Below are 15000 nucleotides of genomic sequence, written 5' to 3' on the forward strand. Positions count from 1 at the left end.
GAGGAGAGGAGAGAGGAGAGGAGAGAGAGGAGCTGAAGGAGGTGGTGCTTTGGTCACTCCCACCTTTGGGTCCGGCGAGGGACGCCTCGGTGGCCGGCCCCCCGTCCCCGCAGTGGGCCTCGTCGAAGGGCAGACAGTGCTCCCCCGTGCCCACCACCACCTCCACGTTCTGCTGGGGCTCCACGCTGCCCCCTAGGGCCCGGGGCCGGTAGATGCGGCGCGAGTTGGTGTCCGAGACGTACAGCTGCCCCGTCACCGGGTCAGTGGCCAGGTAGTAGCGGTGGGCAGGGTTGTTACTATGGAGATAAGAGAGAGGGACAGAGGTCAGACTAGAGGAAATAAGGGAGAGAGACACACAGGCAGAGAGACAGACAGACAGGCAGACAGACAGACAGATAGATAGATAGATAGGCAGAGAGACATACAGAGGTACAGACAGGCAGACATATACTTGTAGATAGACAGACAGGCAGACAGAGGCGCAGACAGACAGACAGACAGACAGGCAGGCAAGCAGAAAGACAGAGGCGCAGACAGACATGGAGGTAGGCAGAGAGGCAGGCAGGCAGGCAGTGAGCGAGTGATGGATCACAGAGAAGGTAAGAGACGGTGTAGAAAATGGAGAATGAGAGTGACAGGTGGGCGGATGAAGAGAGGACAGCAGAAGTAAGCGTGTTGGACAGATTGGAGGGAGGGAGGGAGGGAGGGGAGGGACAATATGCAGAGCAAGATGAAGCGCTCCGCTCAAAAGGCAGAGAGATGCGCTGCGAGCACAATGAGCTGACCAGTGGAGGAGTGGCGCCCAGACAGATGTGTTTGCTGATGCCTGCAGACGGCTGGAGTGGGGAGCACCAAATTGGCTCTGACGGATGAAATAACTGAGTGATGATTGGAATATTCATATGATTATCAAGGTGCTGGGATTCAGCAGGACCTTTTTTCCCTGAGACTATGCTTGAGAGTGTGTGTGTACTGTATGTATGTGTGTGGGTGTGTGTGTTTCCCTCCGTGTGTGTGTATGTGTGTGTGTGTCTGTACGTAAGTTTCCCTGTGTGTGTGGGTGTGTGAGAGAGTGTGTGTGTGTGTGTGTGACTGCGTATGTATGTGTGTGTGTGTGTGTGTGTGTGTTGAAAGAGAGTGAGATGTGAGAGGAGATGGGAAGAGGAGTGCATTGTGTCTGAAATCAAGCCAAATGAGTTCTGACTGGAACGTATTGAAAGAGAAGATGATGGCAGATCTCGGAATGGTCCAAATCATTCCCGCCATGATCCGTCCCGAGGGGCCCACACCGCCAAATGAACGAGTGTTTGGGAAAGATGGAGGGATGAGGGCTATGCAGATCTCTCCTCTCTATCTGCAGCTTTTCATCTGCTCCCTTTTCTCTCCATCCTTTCATTCTTTCTCCTCTGTTTCTCTCTCTCCCTTCACCCATCTGTTTTCTCTCTTCCTCCTCTGCTTCTCCTCTTCTTGGTTGTCTTCTTTGTAGCCTCTCTCTCTTTCCCTCTCTCTCTCTCTCTCCCTGCAGCCTCTCTCTTCGTCTCACTCTTCCCCTCTCTCTCTGCAACCACTCTCTCTCCCTCTCCTTTCCTCCATCTCTCTCCCTCTCTCTTGTTTCCTCTCCCTCTCTCTCCCTCTCTCACGGTCCCGCTTCTGTCTCTCTCCTTCTCCTTTCCTCCCTCTCTCTCTCTCTCTCTCTCTCTCTCTCCATCTCTCCCTCTCTCTGGCTGTCTTGTGTGAGTGTGTTACATCAGGCAGTGATGTCCATTAAAGCTGCATCTGGCCAGCAGAGAAGAGGAGAGGAGAGGGAGAGCTGACACACGTCTCTTTCAGACACACCACTAGTACAGACGCAGGCCCTCAGAGACACCACAGAGAGAGAGAGAGAGGGAGGGATGGAGAGAGAGAGGGATGGAGAGAGGGAGAGGAGATAGAGAGAAGAGAGAAATGTGCGTGGGAAAAGATATCTGTATATGGAAATGGAGAACAAAAAATGTCTATACTTGTTCTGATTTGTTGGTGTGTGAGTGACTGAATAATTGATTGGAAGTGGTGCGTTGTTTGCACTATGCATCACTGAAACTGAACACTACACAACACTACACTACACAACGCTCTCATAGATGATCAGCGCACACACACACACACACACACACACACACACACACACACACACACACACTCACACACACTACACTACACAATGCTCTCATACATGTAGATGATCGGCAGACCAGCACCACCTATAAGGCAACATCTGCTGGAACATGGACTGACTTCACAGCTGAATATCAGTCTCTCTTCTGCTTGTTCCCGTTTCCCAGAGAAAGCCAAAGTGCTCCACACACTGTACAGGCCTCTGTGCAGAACAGGACTAGAGGAGCTGCATGCATAGCCCCCCCCATGCATAGCCCCCCCCCCCCCATGTATTAGCCTCACAGCTGAAGACATGTTGCCAGATGAATGTGTAAAGTTTGTGGTTAATGGTTGGGGAAGTTACTGTACTCTTAGCTGTTCATCTCAGAGCAGGAGAGGGTGGTTCCACTCACACTGTGCATGCCTGCACTTACCTGTGCCTGAAGTCTTTATTCCTGGAAGGGAGGATTTGTCAGGTGGAGCAGGTGTAGAAAAAGTAGACCCCGGCAGGCGGAGAGGCACGGAGGGAGGGGGTGGGGGAGGCAGGAGGGGGGGGGGGGGGGGGGGGACAGGGCACAGACATGTTTGAATTACAGACGAGGGAGACAGTAAAGTATGAGGGCATCGCAGGTGTTTCATAAGGAAATGAATGCTGCAGGGGATCAGCTTTGCCAGGTGATATTTCTCTGTTCTCCCCAGCCTGCTCTGAGTGCAGCAGCAGGGTGTGTGTGTGTGTGTGTGTGTGTGTGTGTGTGTGTGTGTGCGCTCTCCCTGTGCCTTTGTATCAAAGGCTTATTCTCTGGCTATCTGTGTTGTAATGAATTATTGATCAAGCGCGCGCTAATGAAAGAAGATAAATATCAGCTGGGAGAAATGATTAGAGTGGTTTGTGATTTTGGAGCAGGAACAAGGACTAGAGGCTTCATTGGGAAACTGGACCACAGGTTGGTCATTATCGGGGTGAAAACACTGGACCACAGGGTTGTCATTATCAAGGACGAACAGAACAATGCATTCTCTATAAACACATAATTGCAACTATAATAGTGTACCAAATTACTGGAATTATCCCTCTTTTTTTAACTGTTTTCAATATGTTTTCTTTCTTAACTGCACATCCATCCCTCCATTCATGCCCCCGTGTATCCCTCATTGGGCTATTTATCCGTGCTAGTCACTGGAGTGCTCCTGTCACTGATTGCGCTTATTTCCCTTTAATCTCTTCTCTTTGTGTGCAAGTGCTGCTATTCCTGACCCGTGACATCACCACGCATCCAACTCCACCCACCTCCTCCTCCACCCACCCCCTCCACCCACCGCCTCCACCCACCTCCCCCTCCACTGCACCTCCCTCACGTACGCTGCCATTTCTCCATCATCCTTCTCCGCCCTGAACATCCATGCATCAGCCCACCCACGCCACTTCCTTCATGTCTCCTGCCATCACTGCGTCTCCTCTCTCCTCCCTCATCTGGAGCTATGATGCATGCTGATGCTCTCTCTCTCTCTCTCTCTCTCTCTCTCTCTCTCTCTCTCACACACACACACACACACACACACACACACACACACACACACACACACACACAGACACACACACGCCTCTGCTGTCTCCAGCACTTGCTCTTTACGTGGACAGTCTGGCCACAGAGACCTACTGTACCGGATTGCCTGTTAAGACTTAAGTTCACTATCTAAAATTGCTGTTGAACAATTACTGATCATTTTAACCACATCCAATTCATGAATGTAACCATAACCATAATTTGTAGTTAGCAGAGTGTAAACGCATAGTTTGTTGCTGATTTAAGAATCTGTATCTAGTCTGTGGGCAGACTATCCTTGTGCTTTTGTGCTATCAGATTTAGCACTGTGCACTATACGCAGCATGTACTGTATCATCTTGGTAGTCACATCATAATAAGTAAGGGATAACGGCCGACGAGGTGACCGGTTCGATGGAAATAATGGCTAGGTGGAGGTCTAGAACTCCGGCGACGTGCGAAGCACGGAGACGGAGTTACCTCCGGTCGACCTCGAAGGCCGTTATCCCGCTTATCTCCCGTTTGTATTAATAACCTGTATATTTAGAACATAGTTTTATTCCACCGTTGCGTCTGTTAACATCGCTAAAACTGTCTTGACTATGGGACTACTTTCCGCCACATATCAACTTTCTACTTGCAGGACAAAACTGCCGTTACTAGTTCTAAATGGATGGTTGCTATGGCCAAAAGCCAGTCGTTAGTTCTAAATGGCTGGTTGCTACAGCCAAAAGCCAGTCGTTAGTTCTATCTCTCCCGTTGTCAAGCGGCCATATCCCAGGATTCTGATTAACATTAACTTTGAAAGATCGCTACTTTTATAGCCTACATGGCATCCAACTAGCTACAATCCACCTCCGTCATATGCTACAATGTTACTATGGTTCTGCACGTCTGTATTTCAGCTTGGATGCAACGTGACAGTTCATTTAAACTTCGCAACGAGTTTGGCGAATTAATATTCAAGTGTGATACGGGAACTACTTCACAGGTAGCAGGTTATACGAAGTTAATGGCCACCCCATCAGCCAATCAGAGAAGAGAATTCCATTGTTGAGGGAGATAACTGAATAATAAATGAATAGCATATCCACCTATAGCATTACTACTACAGTACATACACACAGATGAATGACAGAAACACATAATCATTATTGTTATTTTTTGCATATTATTATTATTGTTATAATGGTCGTTATTGTGATTGTTGTTGGGGGTGCTGTCTCACCTGAGCTCCATGATGCTGGAGACGTTCCTGGAGGGGTAGATGCGTCTGATGTAGTTGAAGTCCCCGACGTAGAGGCTGCCGTCCAGGCCCCAGGCCAGTGCCACGGGGGCGAGCAGCTTGTTGCCCTCGGCCTGCCCGTTACAGCTGGGGCACGAGATGCTGCGGCGGCGCCCGTTGCCCATCACCGTGGAGATGACGGGCGGCAGCAGAGAGAGCAGCCGCTGCTCTCCGTTGCCCTTGAAGAGGATGCCTGTGGACGCATTCAGTCACCGTGAACAGGGGGCCGCAAGCACGCACGCACACACTGCAAATCACTGCACACACCTGGGCATGCGGCGCTACAGTCAAGGGCACTGCGCATGGTCACATCTGCACATGGGGGGAACAGGAAAAGATCACTCTCTTCTTGTGCACGGGCTGCCTGCATGTTTGCATGCTTTCATTCAGTGCAACATTTCTTATCAGTTTAATTTTTCTGACTGATGTCGTCCAGATGGTGCTAGTCCACACCAGAACAACCACAGGACCTGTTCCAGTAGTGGTTAGTTTGCAACACAAAAACAACTCACAAAAAACGTCCACCATGAATGAATATTCAGGTGTCAGGTGCCACTTCCTCCATCCCATCCTGGTGTCAGCCCTGTGCTGCAGCATCTACACCTACATGAGAAGTGGAGCTACTGTACAGCAGCCCTCCTGCAGAGGCAAAGACATCCATGCAGTGAGCACTGAATGTGCACGTCTGCCTAACACGGAAATCGATGGGCAGGATCAGAAAAATCTTTACATTTTGTCAAAAAATGTAGGGAAAAAAAGAGAAAAGATTTAGATGGATTAAAGATTTAAGCGCTGAATATGAAGATGAGTTTAAATGCTGCACGGAACATCAAAGGCCCAGTCTCAGCGTTACCTGTGAAGTGGCAGGGGTGACGTCAGACAGTGCTTTGATCACTTCCACCCCCAACACACACACACGTCCCGTTAAGCGGCCAGTGTGTGTGTGGAGTCAGCACAGATAAATATTTCAGCCACTTCCACATTTGACTTGTTTCTTCAAAGAAAGAGAGAAGTCAAAGAGCATCTTCAAAGGGCCGTACTGAGCTAACACACATGAATCATTCATATCCAGCAACATGTAAGAATTCCAAAGCCTGCTCTGGCCTATTAATCACTTCAATGACTCTGCTGCAAGCAGCTGTCTGATTGGCTGGATGTCAACCACTTGCACTTGATTCTGCCACATGATTGGCTAAGGGCCCATGCCAGCTTTTTTGAGTGTGCAATCTCATTGGCTGAGTGCAGGTCTTTGAGGTCCATATGCATCGCTGCTGACTGCACCTCCTTCTGCTCTGCATGGTGTCCACTATCTCACTTTAGCCATTACACACTGCTTCCTCCCCTTGGCATTTACATTACACACACTCCACTTTCAGAACTTCATGCATATGTGTGTGTGTGTGTGTGTGTGTGTGTGTGTGCACACGTGTGTGGGTGTGTGCATGTGTGTGTGTGTGTGTGTGTGTGTGCATGTGTGTGTGTGTGTGTGTGTGTGTGTGTACTGTATGTGTGTGCACATCACTTCCAAGTTGTTTCCCTTGGGAAAGAAGAGCTGCCCGGCAATAACAGTTCCTGCCTGATTCTGTTGTGCCATTGACTAATTGATTGAGGGGAGGGTTCAAATGAAGATGTAGTCAGTTGGGATTTTCTGCTGGTCCAGTCGATGCCTCGCCCTCTCCAAACCTCCACAGACAAATCTTCCATTAGCCAAGATGAACAGGAACCTGTGCGCTGCATCTGAGAGCACACGACCTTCAGAGCAAACCAATCACCACACATTTCTCTGGTCGCCTTTTTTAAAAGCTTGTCTCAGGTGATGACCCTGATCCGCCCAGATAGGACAGCACAGCAGAGATGAAAGACATTCTGTGGCTGCCTCACCATAATGGAGAAACCAAGCTGCCTTGCTGATTGAAAATCCCAGCTGGTTATATTTTCTAGCCCGCTTTGTGGTGATGGATTGAGAGCTTAACAAAAAGAAGACCTATATACACATCAAGGTGTTTCTCTGCGTAAGCTTGGTCTTTGACATTCCGCTCTGAGTAGTCTGGCATGCGCCAGCCTGTTGACTAGAGAGCCCTTGACTGTAGCCAGAGGAATTCTAAGTATCCAAAGGCTTTTTCATCCTCATGCTCATTCTTTAGGTATTGATGTCTTAGGTGAGAGTGAGAGAGAAAGACAGAAAGAGTGAAAGAGAGAGAGAGAGAGAGAGAGAGAGAGAGAGAGAGAGAAAGAGAGAGGAAAAAAGAGAAACATCCTTCTTCCACACACCGTAATCATACAAAGTCATTTGGAGTTTACACTGCACCAAACATAAGCAGCGTAGTGCTCCATCGCCTGCTTGAGATACTGTAGCTCGCTAGCATTCCAGAGCAGGCACATGACACGCAACATAGCATCTGCCTTCATCAAAAGTGCTCACACCTCACACCAGTCTCGCAGTTAGCCACCAGGGGGCAATTTCACAAATGTAATATAATATTCAATTTCCTCCCAATCACCTCACTGACGACTGAGAGTCTATAGTTATAGCTCAACATAATCACAACCACTTGTGGATCCTTTTGGGTCCAAAAGACCCATGAATGGTCCAGACGCTCATAATGTACCATGTCACTGCTCATCACAGTAGATTTGTGCGTCCCGCCAACGCAGTCTGGCTGCATTTTGTTCATATTCGACACAAGCTAGTTGAGCCGAGCCAGGTCTGTCTCTTTTCCACACACGTGGCTATAATGTGTGCTCTGTGACTGAGTGATTTCCTCTGAGAAGGTAAACATGGCAAGAGAGACGGAGCTAGTGACAGGCTGAGTTAATCCATTATACTGTACTATTGCCCTTTATGCAAACACATGTGTACATAAACATGAGGATTTGTTGCAATTTGACAAAAGGCAGAACTTTGAGCCAGGAAAGGGAGACGAGAGGTCTCCAAATCTACCAAGATCTGTGACAAACATGCTTTTAGTTTTCTACTCAACAACTTCTAGCCAGCTTACTGCGACAAAGAGAGCAGTGATGGAAACTCTTCCGTGTGTGTTGCCTTCCGAAGCCCTTCCAAAACACTTTTGTGCGCGGGGAGAACACACACTATCACACAGAACATAGTGAAGGGATTTCAATTCATGTTCTGCACTCAGGGCGGGTGAAGTTGTTCACACACTGAAGCGTGAGTCTACAATGGGAATGTAATAGATTCACCCCAAACAGATCTCCATATTGCCGGTTCCTCACAGCGAGGGGCGGCGGGTTATGAGACTGTGATAACACACGTCAAACACTGCCGACGGAACAAAGCTCTCAAAGGTGCGGTGCTGCGAGGAGAACTTTGGCAGAAAGATGCTTTTCTCTCGCTTGTCAGGTGTGTGTGTGTGTGTGTGTGCGTGTGTGTGTGTGTGTGTGTGTGGAGGTGTGCCTCCATAAGTCTATGAGATGTGAGGCGCAAAAGAGAAGAAAGAAAGAGAGAGGAGACATTGCACGTTTTCATTCTCACTTTCTGTCTGTGATCTTTTTGTAGGAAATTCTTGACAGATTTGGTTCAGATAAACAACGGCTCCGTGTTCAATGTTTAATGAAAAAGGCAGCACCAACACTTCTCTGGAAATAAACAGTGGAAACGCCTTTCAGCAGCTGTTGACTTTCCCTCTCTGATGTCAGACAGAGCTGAACTCCAATGAGCACCAGCAGGACGGGTGAAAAAGTGCACTTCCTCCTCTTGTGAGAGTAGAATTGATTATTGACACGGGGACCAGGTGTAGCGATCCCTTCAGCCGAGTCATCCATCTTAGTCCTGCCAAAGACCACGCTGCCATGATTTCTCATGCTGATGCACATTCTATCACATCACTAACTATGATAAAAATGTTAAACATCTAAGGTAGCATCTACATGATACATCATTGTTACGTGCAGTTTGCTTCATTAACGTTAGTACACATTACAGGATATGTTTGGACTTAAGGCTCTGTTCTGAACCCTATGTTCTGTCCTGGACCCTATGGACTTAAGGCTCTGTGCTGAACCCTATGTTCTGTCCTGGACCCTATGGACTTAAGGCTCTGTGCTGAACCCTATGTTCTGTCCTGGACCCTATGGACTTAAGGCTCTGTGCTGAACCCTATGTTCTGTCCTGGACCCTATGGACTTAAGGCTCTGTGCTGAACCCTATGTTCTGTCCTGGACCCTATGGACTTAAGGCTCTGTGCTGAACCCTATGTTCTGTCCTGGACCCTATGGACTTAAGGCTCTGTGCTGAACAAAGTGGGGCTCTATGTGCTCTGATGTTACTCACAATCTGTATGGAGAGCGGGAGAGGGAGGGGGAGAGACAGAGAGAGAGTTAAAGTGAGGGAGTTGAGGGTTGAAAGGAGGGGGAGTGAGGGGGTTGAGGGCTGGAGGGAGGCGAGGGTTGGAGGGAGAGGGGCGAGGGTTGGAGGGAGGGGAGGGAGATGGGTCAGAGGGGGGAGGATAGGAGTGGCAGGAGATGAAAGCGTCCAAAATGGCTGCCATCAGCGGGCCCTAAGCCAGTGGGATGAGGAGGCTTAACGCTCACAGAGAGAGGGGTTAGGAACTGAGGGGTGTGAGAGCACTGTTCAGCACTATCGCTTTCCATACACTCCTCTCTCTCTCGCTCTCTCTCTCTCTCCCTCTCTCTCTCTAAATACACTCTTCTCTCTATCTCTCTCTCTATCTCTGACCACCATCTCTCTATATAGCGTACCTTCCTCTCTCTATCCAACTCTCTAGACACTCTGCACTCCTGGAACTTCCCCTCTCCTCTCTCTCTCTCTCTCTCTCTCTCTTATTCTCTGAACTCCTCTTCTCCCTCTCTCTCCTGCTCTCCTCCATTTCTCTCTCCCATTGTCTCAGCGCACTTCTCTACAGAACTCTAAACCCAACAACAAGGCAGCGAGTGGAATAAATCTGCTATTCAATCTGCTTGGCGCCGTGACACAGCGCATCTCTCACCACCTCCTCACTCTCCCAAAATAAAGCGCTTCCTGCGGCTGCCATGCATCACCATGTTGTGTCTATACGAGCCCTATGAGTGGGTGATTTAAATGAGATCCCCTTCAGAGCCCCCCCCCCCCCCCCCCCATCTGCTGTGGTGAGATCAGAACAGAGCTCTGCTGACTTATCTGCTGGAGGGGGGGGACGGGTGGAGGGGGGGACGTGGTGTCCTGGATGCCTCCTTTTCTCGGGGTCACTGACGGGTCACTGGCTCACTGACACTGGTGGTGTAAGTATGGCAAATCTGCATATCAATTGATTCTGCCATTAATATGAGCGATCGGCCCTTCAAAGCTCTCTACTATTATCTATGAGTGGGACAATGAGTCATATCTCATGTGGAGCCGGTTGTGCATTGCGATAGCTCAATCTGATGGAGGACGTCCACTTGGCCTGCCGCTCTCCTTGTGCTGACGGAGAGGACTCAAGGGCACTCTCGCGCTCCCACAACCTGTGCACTGAGAGTACTGTACCGCACACGGCCCTATTCAATGATGCCGGGATGATATCCAGTCAATGGGGTTATGAAATACATCTATGGAATATCTGATTCATACACATTTAAAGGTGCAGTTAGCAAAAGTCAGGTTTGCTTCTTTTTTACTTAAATTTCTTAACAGACGCTTTTGTCCAAAACAAAGACATTACATTTAAACCAAGGACCAACGAAACACACCAGGGAGATGTCTGATTGACAAATGGGACAAAAATGTTATGGGCAATCACTGACTGGATCTTTAACATAGCCCAATACAGGGATGCAAGGTTACTCAAACACACACACACACACACACACACACACACACACACACAAAAAAAAAAAATACAGGTAGCATTCAATACAACAATAATCCTGAGCCTACCTGATTAACCCACAAATACACAGACAGGGTTCACAAATATACCTGTTGGAATACACACGTGTGGAGGTGAAGTACTGTAGTTGCTGAATACACACACCACGTGTGTGTGGAGTTGGAGTACAGTAGGTGTTGAATACACACGGGTGTGTGTGAAGTTGAAGTAGGTGTTGAATACACACGTGTGTGGAGGTGAAGTAGGTGTTGAATACACACGTGTGTGTGTGTGTGTGTGAGTGTGTGTAGAGGTGAAGTGTGGTGTTGTTGGGATCTTACCGTTGGCCAGGTCCAGAGCGTGGTGCTTGTCCAGTGTCCAGCGGCCCATGTTGGAGAGGTCCAGCTGGTAGCCCTGCAGCGCCATGCTCCTCTTCTCCCACAGGACCACACTCAGGCACGCCTCGTACTCAAAGCCCACCCACACTGCAGGACACAACACACACACACACACACACACACACACACACACACACTCATGATCATCACACTGCAGGACACAACACAACACAACACACACTCAGGCACGCCTCGTACTCAAAGCCCACCCACACTGCAGGACACAACACACACACACACAACACACACTCATGATCATCACACTGCAGTGCAGGACACAACACAACACAACACACACTCAAGCACGCCTCGTACTCAAAGCCCACCCACACTGCAGGACACAACACAACACACACACACACACACACACACACATGATCATCACACACTGCAGGACACAACACAACACAACACACACTCATGATCATCACACTGCAGGACACAACACACACACTCAGGCACGCCTCGTACTCAAAGCCCACCCACACTGCAGGACACAACACAACACAACACACACTCATGATCATCACACTGCAGGACACAACACAACACACACTCATGATTACTACACACTGCAGGACACAACACATTTATTTTATTTATCTATCATTAGACGCAAACATAAACACACTTTCTCTATCTCTCTCTCTCTCTCAGATTCAGATTCAAAGTGCTTTATTGGCATGACAAGGGGTATACTTATATTGCCAAAGCAATCTCTCTCTCTCTTTCTCTCCCTCTCTCTCTCTCTCTCTCTCTCTCTCTCTCTCTCTCTCTCTCTCTCACACACACACACACACACACACACACTCTAATGCTCATCCCACATTATCAATGATTCTCACTCATTAGCACTAGAGAATAGCAAAGCAAACACTAATGATTGTAGCATTCAAAGCCCCCAACCCTGCTGAAACAAACACTAACAATGGTCAAAACAAACCAAGCGCAGAGTCAAACATGACAGACTCCCTGCAAACTCTCCCTTCTCAGAACACACTCTGATAAAAAAACACGAGCTGCCACTTAAGAACACAGCAATGCAGCATAGCACAAGACACGCTAATAACTGCCCTCCTCACAGCACAAACAAGCGTAATAAATTGGAATGATTAGTAGGCCTCTCATTCAACCCAGAGCCTTTCTCAACACGAACGGAGGAAGTAGAGGGAAAAAGGAAAATCAATGATGGTTATTTCCACCCAATTTCAATTTGAAGTGCATTCCACTCATTTTTATTCATTTTCACACTCAAACTTGAGTCATATTTTAAACCATAAAAAATTACAATATGCAGCAAGAAGTAGAAGGTCGTAGAAGTCATGTTGTGCCATCTTCACAGGACATCCTGTATTTATATGCGTACTGAAACGGAGACAGGCTACAGAAACAATGCTATCAACAACATCATACTCCCGTGTAGATCACTATCTGCAGAAAACTCCCGGGGTCCAATATTCTGTCTCACTGTTAAGAATGGTAACATGTTCTTCATTTGTACATTTAAATAATAATAATAATAATAATTATAATAATAATTCATTAAATGAAATAAAAAACTAAATGAAAGAACAGGAAATGCGTGGTACAAATGATCAGCAACACTTTTAAAAGCTGATGTTTCTCTCCTCAGCAATCCAGCCACATAATGAAACCTTTCATCAGCGCCAACCTCCAGGTGTGGGATGACCTTCAAACCAAGCAGCTGGAAGAGCTGTGCCATTTATTTATTTCGCTTCCACGCCAAGTGTACAGTACAAGACCACACCATTATCACAGGGCTATGCCACTGCACTCCCTTACTGACCATAACACGACAGTGCAATCGAAGCATTCCTTACATTGTAATTCACAGTAAGCCTGATGCTAGTGCACAGTGAAAAAGGGAACATCTGTCCAATTTGTCAAACTGTATTACACTAAAACTACATGAACACCTCCGCTCCATTGCGTTCCCATAAGACTTTGCAAGAACACTGAGATAATCATGCAGCTATCAGCGTTTCCAATTGCTTTCACATGAGTCATGATCAGACACCAGTAGAATTTTGAAGCTGAATTTTCTATAATGCTTTGAGTTGAACCATGCTTTATTCCCATTTAGGGATGTAACGATATGAAAATTTAACCCCACGGTTATAGTGACCAAAATTATCACGGTTTTCGGTATTATCACGGTATTTAAAAAAAAGTGTGACAGTGTTTATTACATCAAAAATATAGGCAAACCCTTATTGCCTTTAGCAGGATACTGATCATTCACAGCAATGGCAATCCTTGTCTCTGCTCAACCCTCCACACACACAGAAAATGGCTTGTCTTGTTAACTTTCTATTGCATATTTTGAATTCATAAACTTTATATATTTTGCTAATAGTTTATAATATGTTAGGATCTGCATAATTACTTATAGCTAAAAATATTCAGTAATTTGAATACTTCATATTGATTTTTAAACTATTACACTTGTCTTTAATGACATTAGGGTGTTGTGTAGTCTAATTGAGTGCCTGTCACTTTAAGAGATACGTGAAGTAGGCTAATTATATTAACCCTCGGTTTTAGGAAAGTGGTCACGCATAGTTCAAGGATATCCGTTTTCATTGAATGAAATGAATGTTAAAAAAAATAACAACTCAAAGAAAATATTGCTGGGATCATAGAAAAGATAAGTGTCTTGCAATGTTAACTTCTATGATTTGGTGAGCACTAGGCTACTGTAGGCCGATAGACATGGACATGACGCGTGAGCTAACGGGATAGTTACCTAGATGGAACTCTCTCAACGTGTAATAGTTTGTGTAGCTTTTTTCGGAAATTGAATTAAACACTAGGCCTAAATTAACTAAATTCCATAGCTTACTGTAGGTAGGTTACCGTGGCATTGTGCTCACTTTTTCCTCGGTTGGAAATGTTAAATTGGCTGTTTATAGCTTAACTTATGATTTGGAGTATCTGTTATATCCAATGAGTGACACCCAGCGCTCAACATAACACTTCACGGCATTCTCCTGATAACGTTAGTGGAATAGCCTAGATTTAATTTGAATAGGTAGGCCTATACATAAAAAGATGCAGAGTGGCTACATGATACAGCGCACGTTTTGGGGTGAAAATGTTGCGCCCTTTAAAAGCAGGTGTAGCCTTATCCGAATCATGGTTAAATCCATCAATTAGACAACAGAATTAGTAAAGTAAAGTTTTGTTTCATAGTAGCCTACCAGCTTGTATCAAAAGCAGGCTCGGATGAAGCTGGGAGGAATTAAACACGCGGTTACCACACCGTAGTATCAACCGTGATAATAATGATATTCGAAATGAACACGATAATTGTTATCGTCAACATTTTTATCATGGTTTACCGTCACACCGGTAATCGTTACATCCCTATTCCCATTATGACTGTGGTTAGGTGTTAGGTATTGAGCATGCACAAGATGTCTGGCTACATCTGTACATCAGGACAATCATATGTAAACCAAGAGAGAAATGCTGTATTCATTTGAGACATTTAATTTATGTGCAACTCATGTATACAAAAATTGTTTTTTTTTTCAGTGTTGGTTTTCATGTTGATTTGAATAGAATGTAGCCGTTAATATACAACATCTTAGTTCCTTCTATCTAAGCAGAGTACACTTGAAAGAGAACTTTGCATAAAGAGATTATATTATTATTAGAGGAAAACAAATGCTCCACAAAAGCTCACAGCTGTTTGTGTTTGTTTGTTTGATGCTGTTTTATTTCCTAGCCTCTCACATCCTTTCATCTCAAACAGCCTGCAACAACAGCCAAGATTTCGGCCCAATTCTCCTGATGCCACAAGCTGCTGCTTG

General features: G+C 46.5%; 1 protein-coding gene across 1 annotated transcript in view; it reads right to left on the minus strand.

The window, feature by feature from the left end:
* si:dkey-237h12.3 (teneurin-3) overlaps positions 1-15000 on the minus strand; it is a 142225-nt gene that overhangs the window by 17056 nt on the left and 110169 nt on the right. The window contains exons 17-20 of the mRNA XM_062549279.1: positions 11108-11251; positions 4906-5155; positions 2568-2588; positions 64-296 (exon numbers count right to left, since the gene is read on the minus strand). Coding sequence (XP_062405263.1) covers positions 64-296; positions 2568-2588; positions 4906-5155; positions 11108-11251 — 648 coding nt within the window. The remainder of the gene's footprint in view (positions 1-63; positions 297-2567; positions 2589-4905; positions 5156-11107; positions 11252-15000) is intronic.

This window comes from Sardina pilchardus, chromosome 11 (assembly GCF_963854185.1).
Source record: "Sardina pilchardus chromosome 11, fSarPil1.1, whole genome shotgun sequence".
Lineage (NCBI taxonomy): Eukaryota > Metazoa > Chordata > Actinopteri > Clupeiformes > Clupeidae > Sardina > Sardina pilchardus.